The sequence below is a fragment of the Manacus vitellinus genome, unplaced genomic scaffold, assembly GCF_001715985.3.
Source record: "Manacus vitellinus isolate BGI_N305 unplaced genomic scaffold, ASM171598v3 scaffold_0_pilon, whole genome shotgun sequence".
NCBI classification, from domain to species: domain Eukaryota; kingdom Metazoa; phylum Chordata; class Aves; order Passeriformes; family Pipridae; genus Manacus; species Manacus vitellinus.
In genome coordinates, this window is record NW_021938789.1 from 21,069,282 (window position 1) to 21,085,709 (window position 16,428).

Below are 16,428 nucleotides of genomic sequence, written 5' to 3' on the forward strand. Positions count from 1 at the left end.
CAGCAATCTCTGCTAACACAATGACTAAGTTTAAAATCCAGGTATTTTCAGACAATATATGGTTTTATATCTCAATTTTATTATGGCAGATAGAAATTATTAATGACACTGCTGCAGTAAAAAACCCCAAAGCAGCTGTAAAAGAACTCCATCAAGTTTTTACCTCTCAGGGAAGACAGAGGAGATAATCCTGCAGGTCATTTGCCAATATATGCTCACATATGCCAGACTCTCAATTAGTCTATTCAAAAGGTGTGTGGTGAATACAGTTTTTAAGTTAGTTTGATAGCATAGGGTTTGTATTGAACTTACATTGCTTGCACTGAGAAAAATACTGTGAGGCTTCGAACTTGTCATGGGAAACTTGGCCTGCCTAATTAAATTTAATAATCTTAAGTTACTAGTTTGCAAAGGATATCCTGTCAATGTAACAAATTATTAGAGAAAACTCTGGTAGGTATTCCTAGAGAAAATAAACTCTTGATGTTTTTTTCTAGCTGTCCAAAATTTTGTTCCATCTCCCTTGAACTGAACAGATTGCTATTTAAGGATTCAAATCTTCACAGAAAGGACTTGATATTTCTGATGTTATTTTGTTCACCTGAAATGAATCCCTAAGCTTACTGCGCTTGCTCGTGTCTATATCGATGTAACGGGTAAAAATATCTTGTTTTCTTCTGTTGCCGAAGCACAAAGAAATGGTGCTGAGAAAGGTGCTTGACCTAGACAAGTTTATGGAGAGGTGCCTCGGCGATGTTCGGAACCACTCCGACCCAGCACAAGCCGTGCGGCCGCGTACGCACCCACCGCCGCCTCCCGCCCCGCTCCTTAGTGCCAAGCGCCTCCTTCACGCAAGGCAGCGCCATTCCTGCAGTGCAGAAATGCCACCCGCTTTATTCCCAAGGCAGAAAGTATTTTTGTTTGTCACAGACCCGCGCCTGCGGCCAGGACGGCACCGCTCCGGGCCCCGCATGGCCGAGCCCGTCCTGCCCCGCAAAGCCCCGGGCACGGGGCGGGAGCGCCCCCCAAGCGCCACTGAACCTCCCCGGCCCGGGCAGGGCGGCGGGGCTGGCGGGCTCCGGCAACCGCAGCCAGCTCAACACACGGCGCGACCTATGACCGCGAAAATTGGCGCCCTCGCCAGAGGCCCCGTGCGCTAAGCAGGCACCCTCCGGGCCGGACCGGCCGTCACCCGCGTCCCGCTCCCCCTGCTCACGCCGGGAGCGGCGCCGCCGCCTCCCCGGGCGTGTCCCGGCGCGGACGGACCCTTGCTCGGGGGCGGCCCGCCGCCATCTCCCCCGCTGCTGCGCGCCATGCTGCAGAGAGGCCCGCGGCGCCCCTGGTTGCCGGCGAGCGGGCGGGTCCAGAGCCGCGCCCTCAGAGCGTTACCCGGCGGCGCCGCCCGGCGGCCGCGGGCCGGCCCCGCTCCACGGGCGGCCGCCGCCCCCCTGCGCTACCGCAGCGTTGCCGTGGCACCCGCCGCCGCGCACGGGCCGTCCCCTTTCTTCGCGAGTCACCACCGCGGCCCAGCCCAGGGCAGAGGTCGGGCCGGCTGTAACATCTTCGTTCCACCCGCCCGCCCGAGGAGCGTCTCCCGGAGGACAGAAAAATCAGCGCAGCAGCATCCCGCCCACCTCCAGGAGCGAGCTGAACCGCCGGCCCATGGCCGAGGACTTAAGGAATCTGGTGGGCCACGGGGAGCGCCGGGGCGCTGCAGGAGAAGCTGGAGAGGCTGGCAGCAGGACGTTTGAAGGTGGGTCTGCCGCTCCTGGGGCCGGGTTCTGCGATGACGGCGGGACGCGGAGCGGGGAGCCGCGCCGGACGCTCGGTGGCCGAGGGGCCGGTTTGGGAGCGCTGCCCCGCACGCGCTCCTGGTTACCACGGTTCCAACACTTCTTAAGCACTTCCAGCTTCAGCTGTTTGGCTTTTTGCCCGTGACAAGGTTCCGTGAAAGCAAGAGCTGGAGGTTAAAAGCAAGGTTTGAGCGGCACTGGCTGTGTCGGAGCATAGCTGAGCGTCGTGGTGCAGACCGGCAGGAGGAAGGACCGCGGGTCAGGGTGTGTGCGAAAGGAATCGCTCGTAGCCTGGGAACAGTCAGGAGGACGTGAGGAAAAAGGGTGCTGAAAGTGAGAACGGGTTATCCGGCATCCGGCTGTTCTGGATGGGAAACCTATTAGAGCTGAGAGGCTGCTGCAAGACAGCACGGCTGCCAAAGGGCTTCTGAAGGGGGGAAGTGGGCGTGAGGGAAGAGTTTCGGGTGTGGGTGAGGAGAAGGCTGTAGGTGGCTCCTCCACGGAGGAGTCAGCGGTAACAGGGGACTGAGGAGGTGCAACAGTAGAAGCAGTAGAGAAGATGTAAACTTAGGGAAAGGTGAGTTGAAGGACCCCCAGACTTCACAACTGTGACTTTTCTCAGTGGAAAAAATCTTGTCAGAGTTCTCACTCGTGCAACCCTAGGTTTCATTAGCTTCAGGAGACAGATAGTTGATTTGGTCACGAGCCTTTAACCACCTACTGGGTACTATGGTTGGTAAGAAAAGGTGCTGAGCAGAGATGTAGCCTTTTCAAGGGAAATCAAATATTCTTTTTACTTTGTGGTAGGTAGGAGTTACAGGATGTTAATAGCCAGTGTAACCCTCTGCGGGATTCGTGGCAAAGAAGAGTTTTAAGTATTTTGAGAGTAGCTGATAAAGCTACCACAGAGAATGCCAGAGCAGGAAGAGCAGTGGCATGCGTTTTACAATCTTGCAAATGGGTGGTGCAGGTAGACCTTGGGAGGGCTGAGGACTAGTGGGAGCTGAATTCTCTGTGTTAAGTGAGTTGCGGGTAGTGTCTGAGGTCTTGGGCAATGAACATGAACAGCTTCAGGCTGCTGGTGCAGAAAAAGAGGAGGTGGCAGATGGAAGCACCACGGGTGTTATGTGACTGTAATGAACTGGAAAAATGCACTTTGCAGCCACGTTCTGGTGGAGATGAGCAGGTTGACTGTGCTCCCCAAGGCCAGAGGAAAGCATGTTGCAGCAATCAAAATGCAAGCTGACAGAGGCATGAGTGAGAATTTCAGCTGTTTTGGAAGCTTGTAAAACCCATATGGAGTCATTAGAGCCTGAAAACCTACAGGGTGATCTGTGTGGAAGGTGCTATGCAGGTTACAGATAAAGGTTAAGGAAGCAGGTACAAAGTATGTGCTCTCCTGGCAGGTGCAGTAGTATCCTAGTCCTTTTCAAAATTGCATTTCCCGAAAGTGGTGTCATTTTGCTGTTTCCTAGACATAGTGCTGGATTTTGTCCCTACTTCAGTGGTTTTTCAGTTCGTAACTCTTAAAAATCAGATGAAATTGCCTGGAAGCCTCATGTGACTGCTGACAAAGCAAGATAATAGCCTTATATGTATTATTTTAGCTAATATGGAAAACCAGATTTTGGACTAATATGTTTTATTTTTCATCCAACAATCTACTATATTGTTATTTTAATAACTGTTGAACGGTTTCAACTCAGATTGACAATTATAATGATTCTTCTTTTAGAGGCATTTGCGATTGCAACTTGCTTCCTTCCCCATTCATAAAGAAGTTTTCTCAGGTAGTGAATTAACTGGGTGATAGAAGTCCTGATAGTGATAGAAGTTTGATGTTGTTTGTTTGCTTGTTAACAATGTGAACCTTAAAACAGATGAGTATTCTAGAGGATGTAGTAAGAAAAGGTTGTGAAGATGCAATTATAGGGGAAAAAATGTCATGATCGTAACAGGAATAACTTGAAGTAAGAAAACCCCCACAGATATAGTAATACACATTACTTTACAGATTAATTCCTCTGGTGAGAATCTGAACCGATGCTGTGAAATGTTAGAACTGAACACTGCGATTCAAAAACAGCTCTTCACAATTCTCAATGAAACATCTCGAGAAGGTAAATCAGTGCCTTGTTTAATTACTAACACTTTTCACATGTGACATTTTTTCAAACTCTGGCTCTTTCTGTAAGTGTTCTCACAATTTCTTAATGTATGTATTTTCTTAGATGGTAATAATGAAGGTGCAGAAACAATAAAAAAACGTCTCTTGCCACAGCTAGGGACTTGTTTTAACTGTGCTACTTCAGGAAAGAGCTTTGAGAACAACTTCTCCATCACTCAGGTATGTATATTACCATGTGAATTTATACCTGCAGAAGAACTTTAATGACTTCTGTTAATAATAACCTCCCTAGCAGATTTTGCTTAGTGTAATACATTCTTAGTTGCTCATGGAGACATCTTTGGAGACATGCATGCTATTATATAGGAATTTGCATTGTAAAAAAAGTCTGTGTTATTGTACTGCTTTCCTTTCCTCAGTAAAGATTTGCTATGTTTACATATGCAGAGACATCACAGAAATATTTAGGCCATATCTGTATTAGAAAAACCTAACACTGTGTGAAAATACACATGTAAGCTGAAGGTGTGCATACATTAGTCTGTGAACTCTCTTTATTTTTTTTTGAAGGAGAAAGTCTTGGACTATCTTAACATTATTTCCAGAAGGGTTAAATAAAAAGCGCTCATGTCCTTCATGATACCACCACATTCCTGCTGGGATATTTGGAGTTAGTATGTATTTGATATTTACTGAAAGGATTGTAGTACTAACAGTTTGGCAGAAAAGATAGATCTGTTGTGGTTTTCTGCTTTGAAAGAAAATAGGAACATTGGCCAATGTAGACTGTGGGAAAATACTCAGAATCCTGAGGTTTGACAGTGATGTCTCCATGTTTTCTAATTTCTCATTTTTTATACCTCCTCTGTCAAAATATTTCACAGTTAAAATGAGGACAAATGAAAAGTGATATCCCATAAGAGTCAGATTCTTGTATAATGCAGGAGCAGGATTCTGCCCAAACCCCACAAAATATAAAATAATGATGTTATTAAATGACAGTACACCAGGTGTGCCAGTTACAGGTTTGTCATTGCATGTGACATTCAAAATTTAAAGAAGAGCCTGCTACACAATTACTTATTTAATTCCAATAGTATCAGGCAACTTTATAGGTTGTTAAAGACAGAACTGCATGTGTAGTAGTGTGCTTTCTGGAGTGACAATACTTGCCTTCTCTAATAACTTTTTCTGTTCCTTTGTGTACATGAATTACCAAAAAGTTTACTTGAGTTGGTGATATAGCCAATCAGAAGTTGACTAACTGTGCAACACATCTGCAAAATGCTTTGTTCTGATGATGTGTATACAAGCAGTAAATCTGCATATGCAGACCTTCCATAAGTTCTATCATGAGGTAAAAAAGAAGTGAATATTTTTCTTAACATAATTGAGTCTCTGTTTGGTGTACCTGGAAGGGATTGCTTATGTCTCTAGATGGTATGCGATTGCTTTTCTTCTCAGTTTCTTTAGAAATGGTCATTACTGAAATCTTTAGAAATACATCTGCTAATAATTCTCTAGTATATTGCTGAGGGATTCTGTAAGGTAGTACATTCAAACAGTGTGACTTCGTGTTTCCTGGTAGGATTCAGTTGGGAGTGAGATGCAGCTGAGGGAACTGGACACCACACCTGAGACTTGTCCACTGCAAGACCTGGAGGAAAAACTGTCTTCAACTCGTCTGCAGATCAACCAGATGGAACAAGAGTAGGGAAATTAACTGTGTTTCTTTTATTTGCTTTTTGTTTTTCAACAAGCCACATTTTTCTCTTGACATCTAAATACTGATGGAGATTTGTAAAATGTTTCATGTCTGGCTTACAATCAGAGCTTCAAAATGTATCTAGGCTGTATATTGTGTTTATAGGTATCCAAAGTGGGCTACAAATGCTACAGTCATACACATATTTATAAATTGACTTGGTAGGTTTTGCTAAGTGACTAGGACTGAACAGTTTTTGCCTGATTGCATAAAATGTATTTTGTGGAGCACTATAGTCTCAAAATTACTAAATTGCTTCAGATACAAATTTGTGCAGTTAATGCCAGTTCCAGGGCCATTTTAGAGATAGCTCCAAGTGGCTTCTTGTGCATCCTATTAGCATGAGAACAATAAATGTTCACAGGTCTTGGATCAGTACAATAGGTGATGTAATTTCATGTCCTTATGAAATGTTTCCAAGACTATCAGTTTGAATTTTCCCCATACCTACCTTTAGAACTCTTCTTTCAAAATCTACTTTTCTGTCTGAATTGTTCTTTATAGTAGAATTCTTTAGCCCTCTTTTACTAGTACTCAGCTAGAAGTCCTTCCTGAAGGAGCTGACTAAGGGTGTCCATGGGACTGGACAGTCTTTCCTCTTAGCAGATGTTGCTCGTCTTATTACTGTGGTCCTCTCAGTCTACCTGCTCCTTAAAAAGCTGGAAGAGGAAGCTTGTTGACTGATAAGTGTTACAGCTTTCATTGGTTCAGCTCCTCAAAAATCTCACCAGGATCCTTTGGCAAAGAAAAGGACAGACTGAATACCTTCAAAGTAAATAGAAAGCATCCTTTTCCTCCCTACACTTTTGGAAAGAGGAAACAACAGTAATACCTGGGTTGGGAGAGAAAGCAGAGACATTGAGATACTTTTTACTACTAAGTAAGAGTAAAGGACAGAAGATAAACTTGCTTAACTGGTTGTCTGCTGATGTTTAAGAAACAGTGCTTCTCTTGGGGGCAGCAGGAGAGGAATCATTAGCTTTTGATATTACTTGAATAACTTCATTGGTGATACCCTTTGACTGACTACTATATTCCAGCAAAGGAAAGAGCCCTAGTACCCCATGGAGAAAATACTTAGGTTCTTAATCTTCCTTTGGAAGGAAAACTGAGCTGGTTTAATTAAAATTTTAAATATGAGAAAGAAAACAGTCTCTTTTAGACCTCATCATCTGAGCTAGCATAAGGACATCAAATGTTAACCAGTGATTTCTCCTGTAACAGTGTAGTGTATCCACTCTCCTGCTACAGTACACTTTTACATTTTTAAGAGTCTGCTTTGGAGTATGCTTTTTTGAATTCTTGATTTTTCCTGTATTTCAGCATAAGGAGTTTGCTCAAAAATGTTCCTCTTTTTCTGCTCCTTTTTTTTTGATGATGAGGATTAATTGATAGATGGTTTACATTCATAGAAGGGCATCTTGTGACTGACTTTATTCTGTGTGATTAAGTCTGAACACTTCCCGTGCTGAAGAGGAGGATGCCCTGAAGAAGTTAGAGCGTCTGGATGACTATGAGCAGCAAATTCAAACGCTGCGGGATGAGATTACTATCCTGGATGCCCAAAAGTCTGTTCTTCAGAGCAGGTAGAGGCATTATTAGAGAAGTCACTGAATTATAGAAATTGTTCATGTTAGGTAGCATGAATTCCCTCCTCGTTTGAAACTGAAGAATAAACAAAAGTTGAGCTTTTGCACTTTGTTATGAGGGAACATAAACTCTGGCTGATTTCTCCTACTGCCCAAATATTTTAAAGCAGTTAAGTTTTAGACAAAACAGCAAATAGTGCAACTTTGAAAAATACATTGACAGCAACTGTATGGAATAAAAAGAAATAGTTAGGGGTTTTTTTATGAGTCCTCTGAACACTGTACCATTACAGGGCAGAACTTGTTATATTCTCACTTGTTTGACTTCAGTCAAAGTGAGGAAAGAGGAACAAATCTCGAAATTATTAGTTGTTAGAAGTGTGTTTCCCCAGAACAAAGTGCTTGTCTGTACACACTTTAGGAAATACTTTATTTTTACTGTTTATGCTTTAGCCCTTAAAATATATTGACACAAATGCCTTCATATTAGACTAAACAGCTGCAGCTTCTCTAATTGCATTGGCTCAAAATCTTAGCTCAATTTGATAAAAATTAAATTGACTCAAAACTCTATGCTAGGGAAAAACATCTGAAGACGGTGAATTGACCTCAAGCTTCTTTACATGTCTGTTGTAGGCTGGCACGGAGCCGCTCTCCTTACAGGCGCAGCGGGGCCAAGTCAGAGCGTTCCCTTCGCCCCAAGAGCTGGTCACCCGGCCGAACCAGGCACATCAACGCTTCCCGGCGCGCCTGCCTGGTGGCTCGCTTCGGTTTCATTTATGCTCAGGAACGCTTCGATGCAGAGACCCTTTTGAGGACTTACATCAGTGACGTGGAGATGGTGCAGAGGATAATATACACTGCAGCTGTGGTAAGAAAGAAATAATATTTCTTATTTTACAGGCCTGAAGTGTTTTATAAAATATTATGTCTGCACTGGACTAAATTGTGGGTAAATTAGCATTTCTAGTACATTGAAGTACAGAGAAGAAAACTTTTCGTCCTTTTTTCTTGTTGATTTTTCTTTCTTCCCCTCACACTTCTATATTGAACTCCCAAGTTAGTGTCCTGACTGACCTGTCCCAACACTGGAACAGGGTCAGTGATCTGTAGTATGGATGCTAAAAGGAGTGTATAAGAAGACTGAATGGCTCTGAAAAGAAGCTGATTCCTGCACTGATCAACACTGCTTTATTTAGATGAATTCTTTTGGGAATACTACATTATATACTACAACAGTACAAAGATAAAAATTTTTCCATAGCATGCTTTCTTTTTGCCTGTAGCTGTGTGCTTTTCTAGTTTTGTTGGGTCCCTTGAAACTACCTACATACGTCATATTTACTATGAGCTCAGTCTGAAGAAATTTGTTTTCATCTTTTCTGTACTTGATCTTCTTTTCTATAAAAATGATGTAGTACATACCTGAGTCAGACAGACAGTGTGTCTCTTAATGTGTGTGATCACAAGCACATTTAACTTATTGGAGGTTTTTTCCAACTGTCATTCAGTTTACACTCTCTAATTCAACCTTTTTTCCTGACAAACAAGAAGAGTTCCTGTCTGTGTTGGGCTGTGGCTTGTAAAATGCTATTACTCTTGATATCTTTGAATGTGGTTGTATTGATCATGGGTGTGTGATGGAATCCTATGCAAATATAGATGGTTAGATGAGAATCTTTTCAATCCTGTCTTCTGCAAAGAAGTTACACTCAATCAGAGAATTCCTTCCAGATGAGTTAACTTTCCCTTTTATAGCAGTGTTTTTTATTCCTCCTTATGATGGTGATACTGGGTTAAGTTCATTTTCTCAGATAACTGATAAAAAATTAATTTCAGTCTCCTGGATTTAACTAGATGTTCTTTATGTTTGCAGGAATCTTTTTATGCAGCAAAGATGGCCTACTGGAAGTTCAAAATACATGTAAAAGAGGCTCTGTCTCTAAGTCACTCGGGGCCTGAGTCACTTGAAGACACTGTGCTGGATTATATAGTTTGCCACAAGGATGAGTATGATGTTCATGCCAGTGTCAAGGTAGGTCAAGGGCAGTGGGGAAGCGACATGTTGATCTATTTCAGGAGCTGTTAAATTCAGAATGTGTAAACTAGAAATGCACTGTTACCCGAAGAAGAAAAAAGTTATCATATGGATTTTGCCTTGTAGCAGTGTACTTTCCAAAATAATCTTGCTAGGAGTGGTATAAGTATGGGCTAGTAATTGCTTGTTCTATTTTTCTGTGACTGGAATTTCTCTGTCTGCAAGAATAATATTTTTGAAGATACAGTGTAACTCTTAAATAAATGTAAGCTAAATTTCACATTTTTCTTGAATTTTGTTTTCTGTTGAAAAACTGCATCTCCTTCCTAAGATTTATGTCAATAATGTAACTCATACTTAATTTCTGAAATAACAGTACATTCTTTCTGAAGCTATTATTTTCTGAAATAGTCTAAGGCAATTACTGTGAGCTTCTGATACTGATTTTTAAATGTAGAAAGCTGAGAGGCATATTTAGGATGGGTTTCCATACTTTCCTGTGAATGAAATTGTTAGTGAGTGAAAATTACTCAAATATGTTTATTTTCAGGAAGTAATTCGCTCCATGAACATCAACCCAAAGATTTCATTTCCACCAGAAATTGATTTCATTGTGCTCAGCACTTTGATTCAAGAGTTGTGCTGTTTGGCTTTTTCAATGCAGACACTCATTCCTCCTCTTGATGTTGCCTTTGGTATTGATGGAGAACTTTTCAATGAGACCAAGTAAGAACTCTTAAAATTCAGTTAGTTTCTTATTATTAAAAGAATCCATCAGGTTGTATGGTCTACTTGTTCCTTAATTAATATAAATGTTTAAGATTGCTAATCCTGAATTTTGGGCAAATATCCCTGATCTATAGTTAATTTGGTATGTCTTTAAGGTTTTCTGACAGTGTGTAAATGCCAGGATGTAGACAAGTGTTAACAGTTTTTTTTTTTAATGAACAGCAGAGCGATTTTCTGGATAAACTTCAGTCTCTAGAGCGTATTTAATTTATCATTTAAGAGAAAAATTATTATCAGGTTTCCTTTTCCTGTTTAGTCTCTACCTGCCTTTTAACAAATATTTGCATCTTTGTTCCTCCTTTCTGGCCTATTGTGTAAAAGTCATGTTTACTGAGATCTGGCAATTGGTGCCTGCTACCAAGATCATCAATGTGTTTGCTGCAACCTCCAGGCTGTGGCTGCTGTACAGCATATGAATGCTAATATGCTCCCATCTCTTCTGGTTTACAGCTGAGCAGAAAGAAGAATGACTTTTAAGAAGGAGAATTTCGTTTTTAAAAAAAAATCACACCATAACATTGGTTTTTCTATAGGGTCAGGTCTTTGTTAGCTGCCAGAGAACTATAGGATGCTTCCATGCCTTCTAGAAAATTAATAGGATTGATAACTCAAACAAAAAATGCTCTCAAAAGCAAAAAAAAATCCCCTAGATCAATAAAAAGGTTTCTAATAATAATTTAAAATAGAATGGAACACAGGTGGGGAAGTGCTTGAGAAACCAATGAAAGAAATAGAGAAGATGAAAGTAGCCTTTCAACAGGAAAGTGCAAAGTCATACAGGACTGCTCAATGATCCTGTCCGAATACTGGGCAGTTAGCTTCTTGATACCCAAAGCTATTGGCTGAATTAAGAAGGCAACAAAGCAATGGTATAGTCTGGGGATGCTTTCTCCACCTACATGCTGTGTGTGGCCTTCAAAAAACAAGTGTAATATGTTTTTATGTGCTGCTGCAGGAGACACATACTCTCATCTATCCATCTATATAGATAAATGTGGCATATATATGTTTACATGTATAGTGTGTATATGTGGTACACAGAGATGGAGCAAAACTTGTAGAAATTAAAATATCTCTGTTAGTTATGTGTGATACCATTCTATAAAGGGCTGCCCAAACCTCATCACACTCTATGTCTTGCTTCATGCCTATGTTAACAATATTGTTTTAATATAACTTGCTTTGTAATACATTGCTGAAGTGTAGATGCATTGCTATTTTTTACTTCTGCTATTTTGTATTTGTTTTGAGCTTGAATCCACAAAGCCAGAGACTTCATTATTTAGCCAATATTCCAGACTTATTGAGGTAATATATATCTGGTATGTTAACATAGGCCCTTGAATTAATTTTTCTTAGCTAAAATGTCACCGTTTCATTATCAGTATCTGAGGATCTTGCTAATAAAGTTGCCTCATGTCTCATAAGATACTAAGATGTACCTTTATAGTTGATATAGAGTATTTCTATAATATCCTTTATAGGAGTCTTGTTTTAACAAGATATTTCAGGAAGATGGGATGACTATGCCTGCCAAATTGCTGCTCAGAACATTTGGTATGTCAGTGGACACAGGGACCCTGGCTTGTATTTGGCTTATGCAAAAATATGGTCTGCTGGTCTTGTGAAGTGTGAGGTGGCTTTACTGGAGTGCCTGTCAGTATAAGTAAACAGTAGGTCCTGATAAATCTATCTTACAACTGCATTTCCTTTACAGGATCACTTAAAGAATACTTATTTTTGACATATGGAAAAATTGTCAAGAAAGATAGCTAGTATTCTGCTTTTTATCAGCATTTATGATTTGAAACATATTTATCTTTTGGCACTTATATGCAGACATTTCTTGTACTCTGTGTTTCAACAGGTACTATCGTAGTCCTGACTCAGATTTCACAGCTGCCTTTGTGGCCTATCACGTATGGCCTGCTCTGGTGGAAGATGGTGTTGTAATTGTGAAGGGAGAGGTAGTCACTAAAAGGGTATCTCTGGTACGTATTTTGTTAAGGATTATGTTAAGGGAAGTCACTGGATTTCAGCACTGTTTTTAAAATTTAAAAAGATAAGTTCTTAACTGTTCCCCATGTGGGTGGAGTTGTATGTCAAGTATCAGTTAGGTTTTAGTGCCTCATCCTTTATTTAGGATGAATAGTTCCATTTTCCTTAATGTATTAATTATGCAGATGTATGATTATTGGCAGAGCCTGTTCTAAGGAGAAAGTTTACTGTGTTTCCTCTCTGTCCTCAAACCTTGTCTCCAGCATGGCAAGTCTGCTTGCAGAGTCTGTCTTTATTAAACCCTCTCTCTCAAAAGGAGTTTGTCAAACTCTTCTCTTGTAGTGCTTTCGCAGAAGTAAAATCAGAAGCAGAAGCTGCAGCTGTAGCACCCGTCGTCTCCTATCTAGTCATGTAAGCCTCAGCTGAATGCTTATAGTATTAACATCAAGTATTTTAACTAGGAATGTAGGCAACCTATTAAAAATGCTGATGTGCCACATGTACATTTTAACATTGGGAATAAATGCCTTTGCTTGAAGGTCTTGAATGAGGTGAAGCTGAACTGACAGATAGCTGAACTGATAGATGTTGATCAGTGGAGATACACAGTTGATACTTGTGAGAATTTAACTGTGATCTACTTCTCATACAGCATCTTAGAATGATTTGCCCCTACTCCCCCTTGCTTCAGTACCCTTCAGAATAACTGATTGCATCATTTGGAAATGTTTTAGTCATCTTGCAGTACATATACAACACATAATTTGTGCCTCCCAGCATTAGTAACCTAAATTTACTCTCCAATGCCAGAGTGGAACAGAAATAACTGCAGAGTGAGTAAAAGGGGAAGACCTGAGGTGGTACTGATAAGATATGTGAAAACTTAGCAGAGTTCTGTGTATGGTATAGTTATACAACAGTTTTAATTATTTCTGTAAAAAACACATATATTTTTCTAATTGTTAGCCCATCTTATTAAATTGACATGGGTGCCCTCAACTTAAAATATGAATATTGAAAATATGAGAGGCTTTGGGTATGGCTCACTTTTTTTGTGTGTATGTGGGGTGTGAAGAAAACTAGAAAGTTGTCAAACTTGACTTTGTAGCTGTGGAGCTGCACTGATAGACATGTGCAAGTTTTCTGAATGTTGATGGGCCCCCAGGTAGTTTTCTTGGGTGCAGTTTTTTAGCATACCTGAGTGTCCTTTCTCTTTGTGTTGCAGTCGTTTCGAAGCCGCAGTTTTTCACCACTGAGGAGCAGAAGTAAGTGGGCATATTAGTTCATAAGGACTCATGGTTTTCACATTAAGTCTTTAAATGATTAAGCAAAGAGACAAAATAACATGCTGAAGGTCTTGAACTCTAAAATACTTGTCTAAGTCTTATTTTTAAAATGGGTAGTCCCTTTCTTTTGTGCGTGTGGAAAAAGGCTGAAATTTCTGACTTGGAGGAGAGCTTGTTTTTTCACTCTACTCAGACCACTGTCATGAGTTCTCTCTGCTGGTTGCCTTCATTGTGGCCAGTTCTATAGTAAGTAAAACTTGCTCCCTTCCCTACACAAGAGACAGTTTGCTGCACACCTGCTGGCTACATGCCTTTCAAATTCCAAAGAGATTGCTAAGTGGTGACATTGAAGTGATGGATTTCAGACAGTATGAATGTGTACCTATCTTGAAGCCAAGCCAATTTAGAGATTTAGAAAATATAGTTGTACTGAAATGTACCTTTTTCTTCCATAGGGTGTTAACTAAATATGTTCCTGTGGTTCGGTACATCTGGATCCAACAACTTCACTGGTGCCTATTCTCTTCAGGAATACCTCAAATCTCTCAATAATATGAATGGCAATTGTCATTTCAAATGGAGTTTGTGTTCAGTGTGTTTTTTAGAATTATGGAAGGCTTATTTATAATTTGACAAACTAATTTGAACCTTTCAATTAAAAAAAAAAGGTGCAGGCAATACAAGATCATGATCATTTGGCAAAATTTGCAAAGCACTGAGGAACCCGTGATGTAATCCTGCAGGTGGAGATTGAATTATTGTATCTAGAAGGTTGTCCACAGATTCCAAATGTTGCAGTTTATCGTGATAATTTTGATTAAACCTGATGTTTAATATAACCTAAATGGGGAATTTTGCAGAATGTTGAGGTAAGCTGTTACTTGAAAATGATGTAATTATTTGGGGCTTCTTTACAATTTTAGAAAATAGCAATAATCTAAGGATGTGCAGGTCTCACACATCAACCTTTTAAATATGTCCATGGGGTAAACTGCATTTTCTAACTACAATGCAAAAGTTGCACAGAACAGTTGTGGGAAAGTCACTGGGGGTAAAAATTAGAGGAAACTAAGAAGTTATATTCACATCTTAAAAGAAGTTACAATGGTACAGAAATTATATGGTAAAATGGAGCTGCTAATTGCTGGATGGAATGTGGTGAACATGCTCCATGATAACTCTCCATACAGCAAAAAGTACTTGCTACGAGGGCTGGAACGGAGCGTTGAGCGGAGTGGAGATGCCATGACCTCCCTTCATGGAAATCCTTGCAGAGAGAGGAACATGGTGGTACTTTGTAGTTGATAGGACCACATAACACCTGTCAAGCCAGAGAGATAAAAGGAGATGTCCTGCTGCTGAGCCAAGCCTTGTGGCGAAATCTCTCTCCTCGGATGAACTTGTTTCATTAAAGCATAATCATAATATTAATACACACCTCTATCCCAAATTTATCCACCTCCAAGGTACGACTATCCTGCTCTGAATGTGTACCCTATATTTTTTTTACTGTATCTTTAAAAGCAAAGCTTTTAAAGTCACTCAAGCTCCACCTAAACATAAAGAAATAGTATAAAAGTAAGTTGAGAATGGGAAGAAAATCAGGGAAGACTCCATCATGACTGCTGAGATCAGTCGACGGGCTGAACCTGTCTTCTCCCCCATTGGGATGCCTTTGGGTAAGAACTATACGTGTGCTGAATACTTTTATTTGGATTAGAGCTTGCTCGTGTATTGCATTAAATACATTTTTGCAGTCAGATATTATGACTGGCAATCTTTGAACCTTAACCTGTCACAATTTTGTATTAATAAAAGGTGTTGTTCTGTAAGCTGAATAACTCCTTCACAGGTGCTGGCAGGTGCCAGCAGCGGGTAACACATTCAAATAAAATGGGAAGACTCACTGAGGGGACTTCCTTATGCTGTTGGCTTAGACCCCTGAAAAGGACAGTTGAATCACGCTCTGATCCAGTGGGACTGTTTGGTGAAGGGTCCCCATAACAGGATGCTGACAGATTGATTGGGCACAAGGGTCTCGGCTTTCCTGGGGCACTGACAGACAAATAAATTGTTAAGGGTCGAGGAACTCTCCTGTTTTCACGTGACAGCACTCATAAACTACCACTACTCCACCAATCCCCAGGACTTTATTGACGTGTATTATCGCATATGTGCATGCTTTAGCAAGACCGTAACAGTTCTTGTGTCCACTGTTACTTAGAAATGAATATAGTAAAAAAAATATAGTTTGGCACTAAAAGTATATCTAAAGTGTTCCACGGAGTAGTTGTAGGCTTGAAATATTTGCTTGAGGCCTTTTCAGTGTCAGAGTTAATGGGCTTTCATACCATACTGACAGATTAGTCATTGTTGAAAATACAGTGAAAAAATCCTGTCCAGTTATCTCTTACTATGGGCATTTATTAAACTTCAAGTGTAAAAATTAGACCTGAAGAGATTTAACAGTGATGAGATGTGGGACAACATGTCATCCCACTCATACCAGTTGGATGTCCGAGCCAGCAAGAGATGCCCAGGGCACCTGAGCAGGAAGACCAAGCCGATGAAACCTGCTACAGACAGACAGGAGCAGCCTCGTGTTGCCAAGCCCTGGTCCTGGACTGCAGTGACCATGACAGGGTAGAGTTTGAGATCCTTGGGGCAACAAGAAGGGTGAGAAGCAATCTCGCTACCCTGGGCTTCAGAAGAGCAAACTTTGGTCTCTTCAAGGATCTCCTTGGTAGAGTGCTGTGGGATGGAGCCCTGGAGGGAAGAGGAGTCCAAGGGAGCTGGATGATAGTCAAGGATTGTCTCCTCCAGGCTCAAGAGTAATATATCCCTACAAAGAGGAAATCGAGGAACAACGCCAGGAGACCTGCATGGATGAACAAGGAGCTCCTGGACAAACTTAAACAGGTAACTTATAGAGGATGGAAGCAGGTAAAGGTAACCTAGGATGAATACAGAGCAATTGTCCCAAGAGCCAGTGATCTGATTAGGAAAGCTAAAGCCAAAGCTAAACCACTACCAGAAGTAAAT

At 41.1% G+C, this 16,428-nt stretch overlaps 1 protein-coding gene across 1 annotated transcript; it reads left to right on the plus strand.

Moving 5' to 3' along the window:
* The first annotated feature begins 1,786 nt into the window (after positions 1-1,786).
* Positions 1,787-14,023, plus strand: SPATA18 (spermatogenesis associated 18). The gene is made up of 13 exons (XM_029962725.1): positions 1,787-1,843; positions 1,911-2,057; positions 3,808-3,913; positions 4,025-4,140; positions 5,510-5,631; positions 7,138-7,272; positions 7,912-8,146; positions 9,152-9,310; positions 9,864-10,039; positions 11,970-12,093; positions 12,443-12,511; positions 13,326-13,365; positions 13,842-14,023. The coding sequence occupies exons 1-13, from the start codon at positions 1,787-1,789 to the stop codon at positions 13,847-13,849; spliced, it is 1,494 nt and encodes a 497-aa protein (XP_029818585.1). The 3' UTR covers positions 13,850-14,023.
* Positions 14,024-16,428: the final 2,405 nt, after the last annotated feature.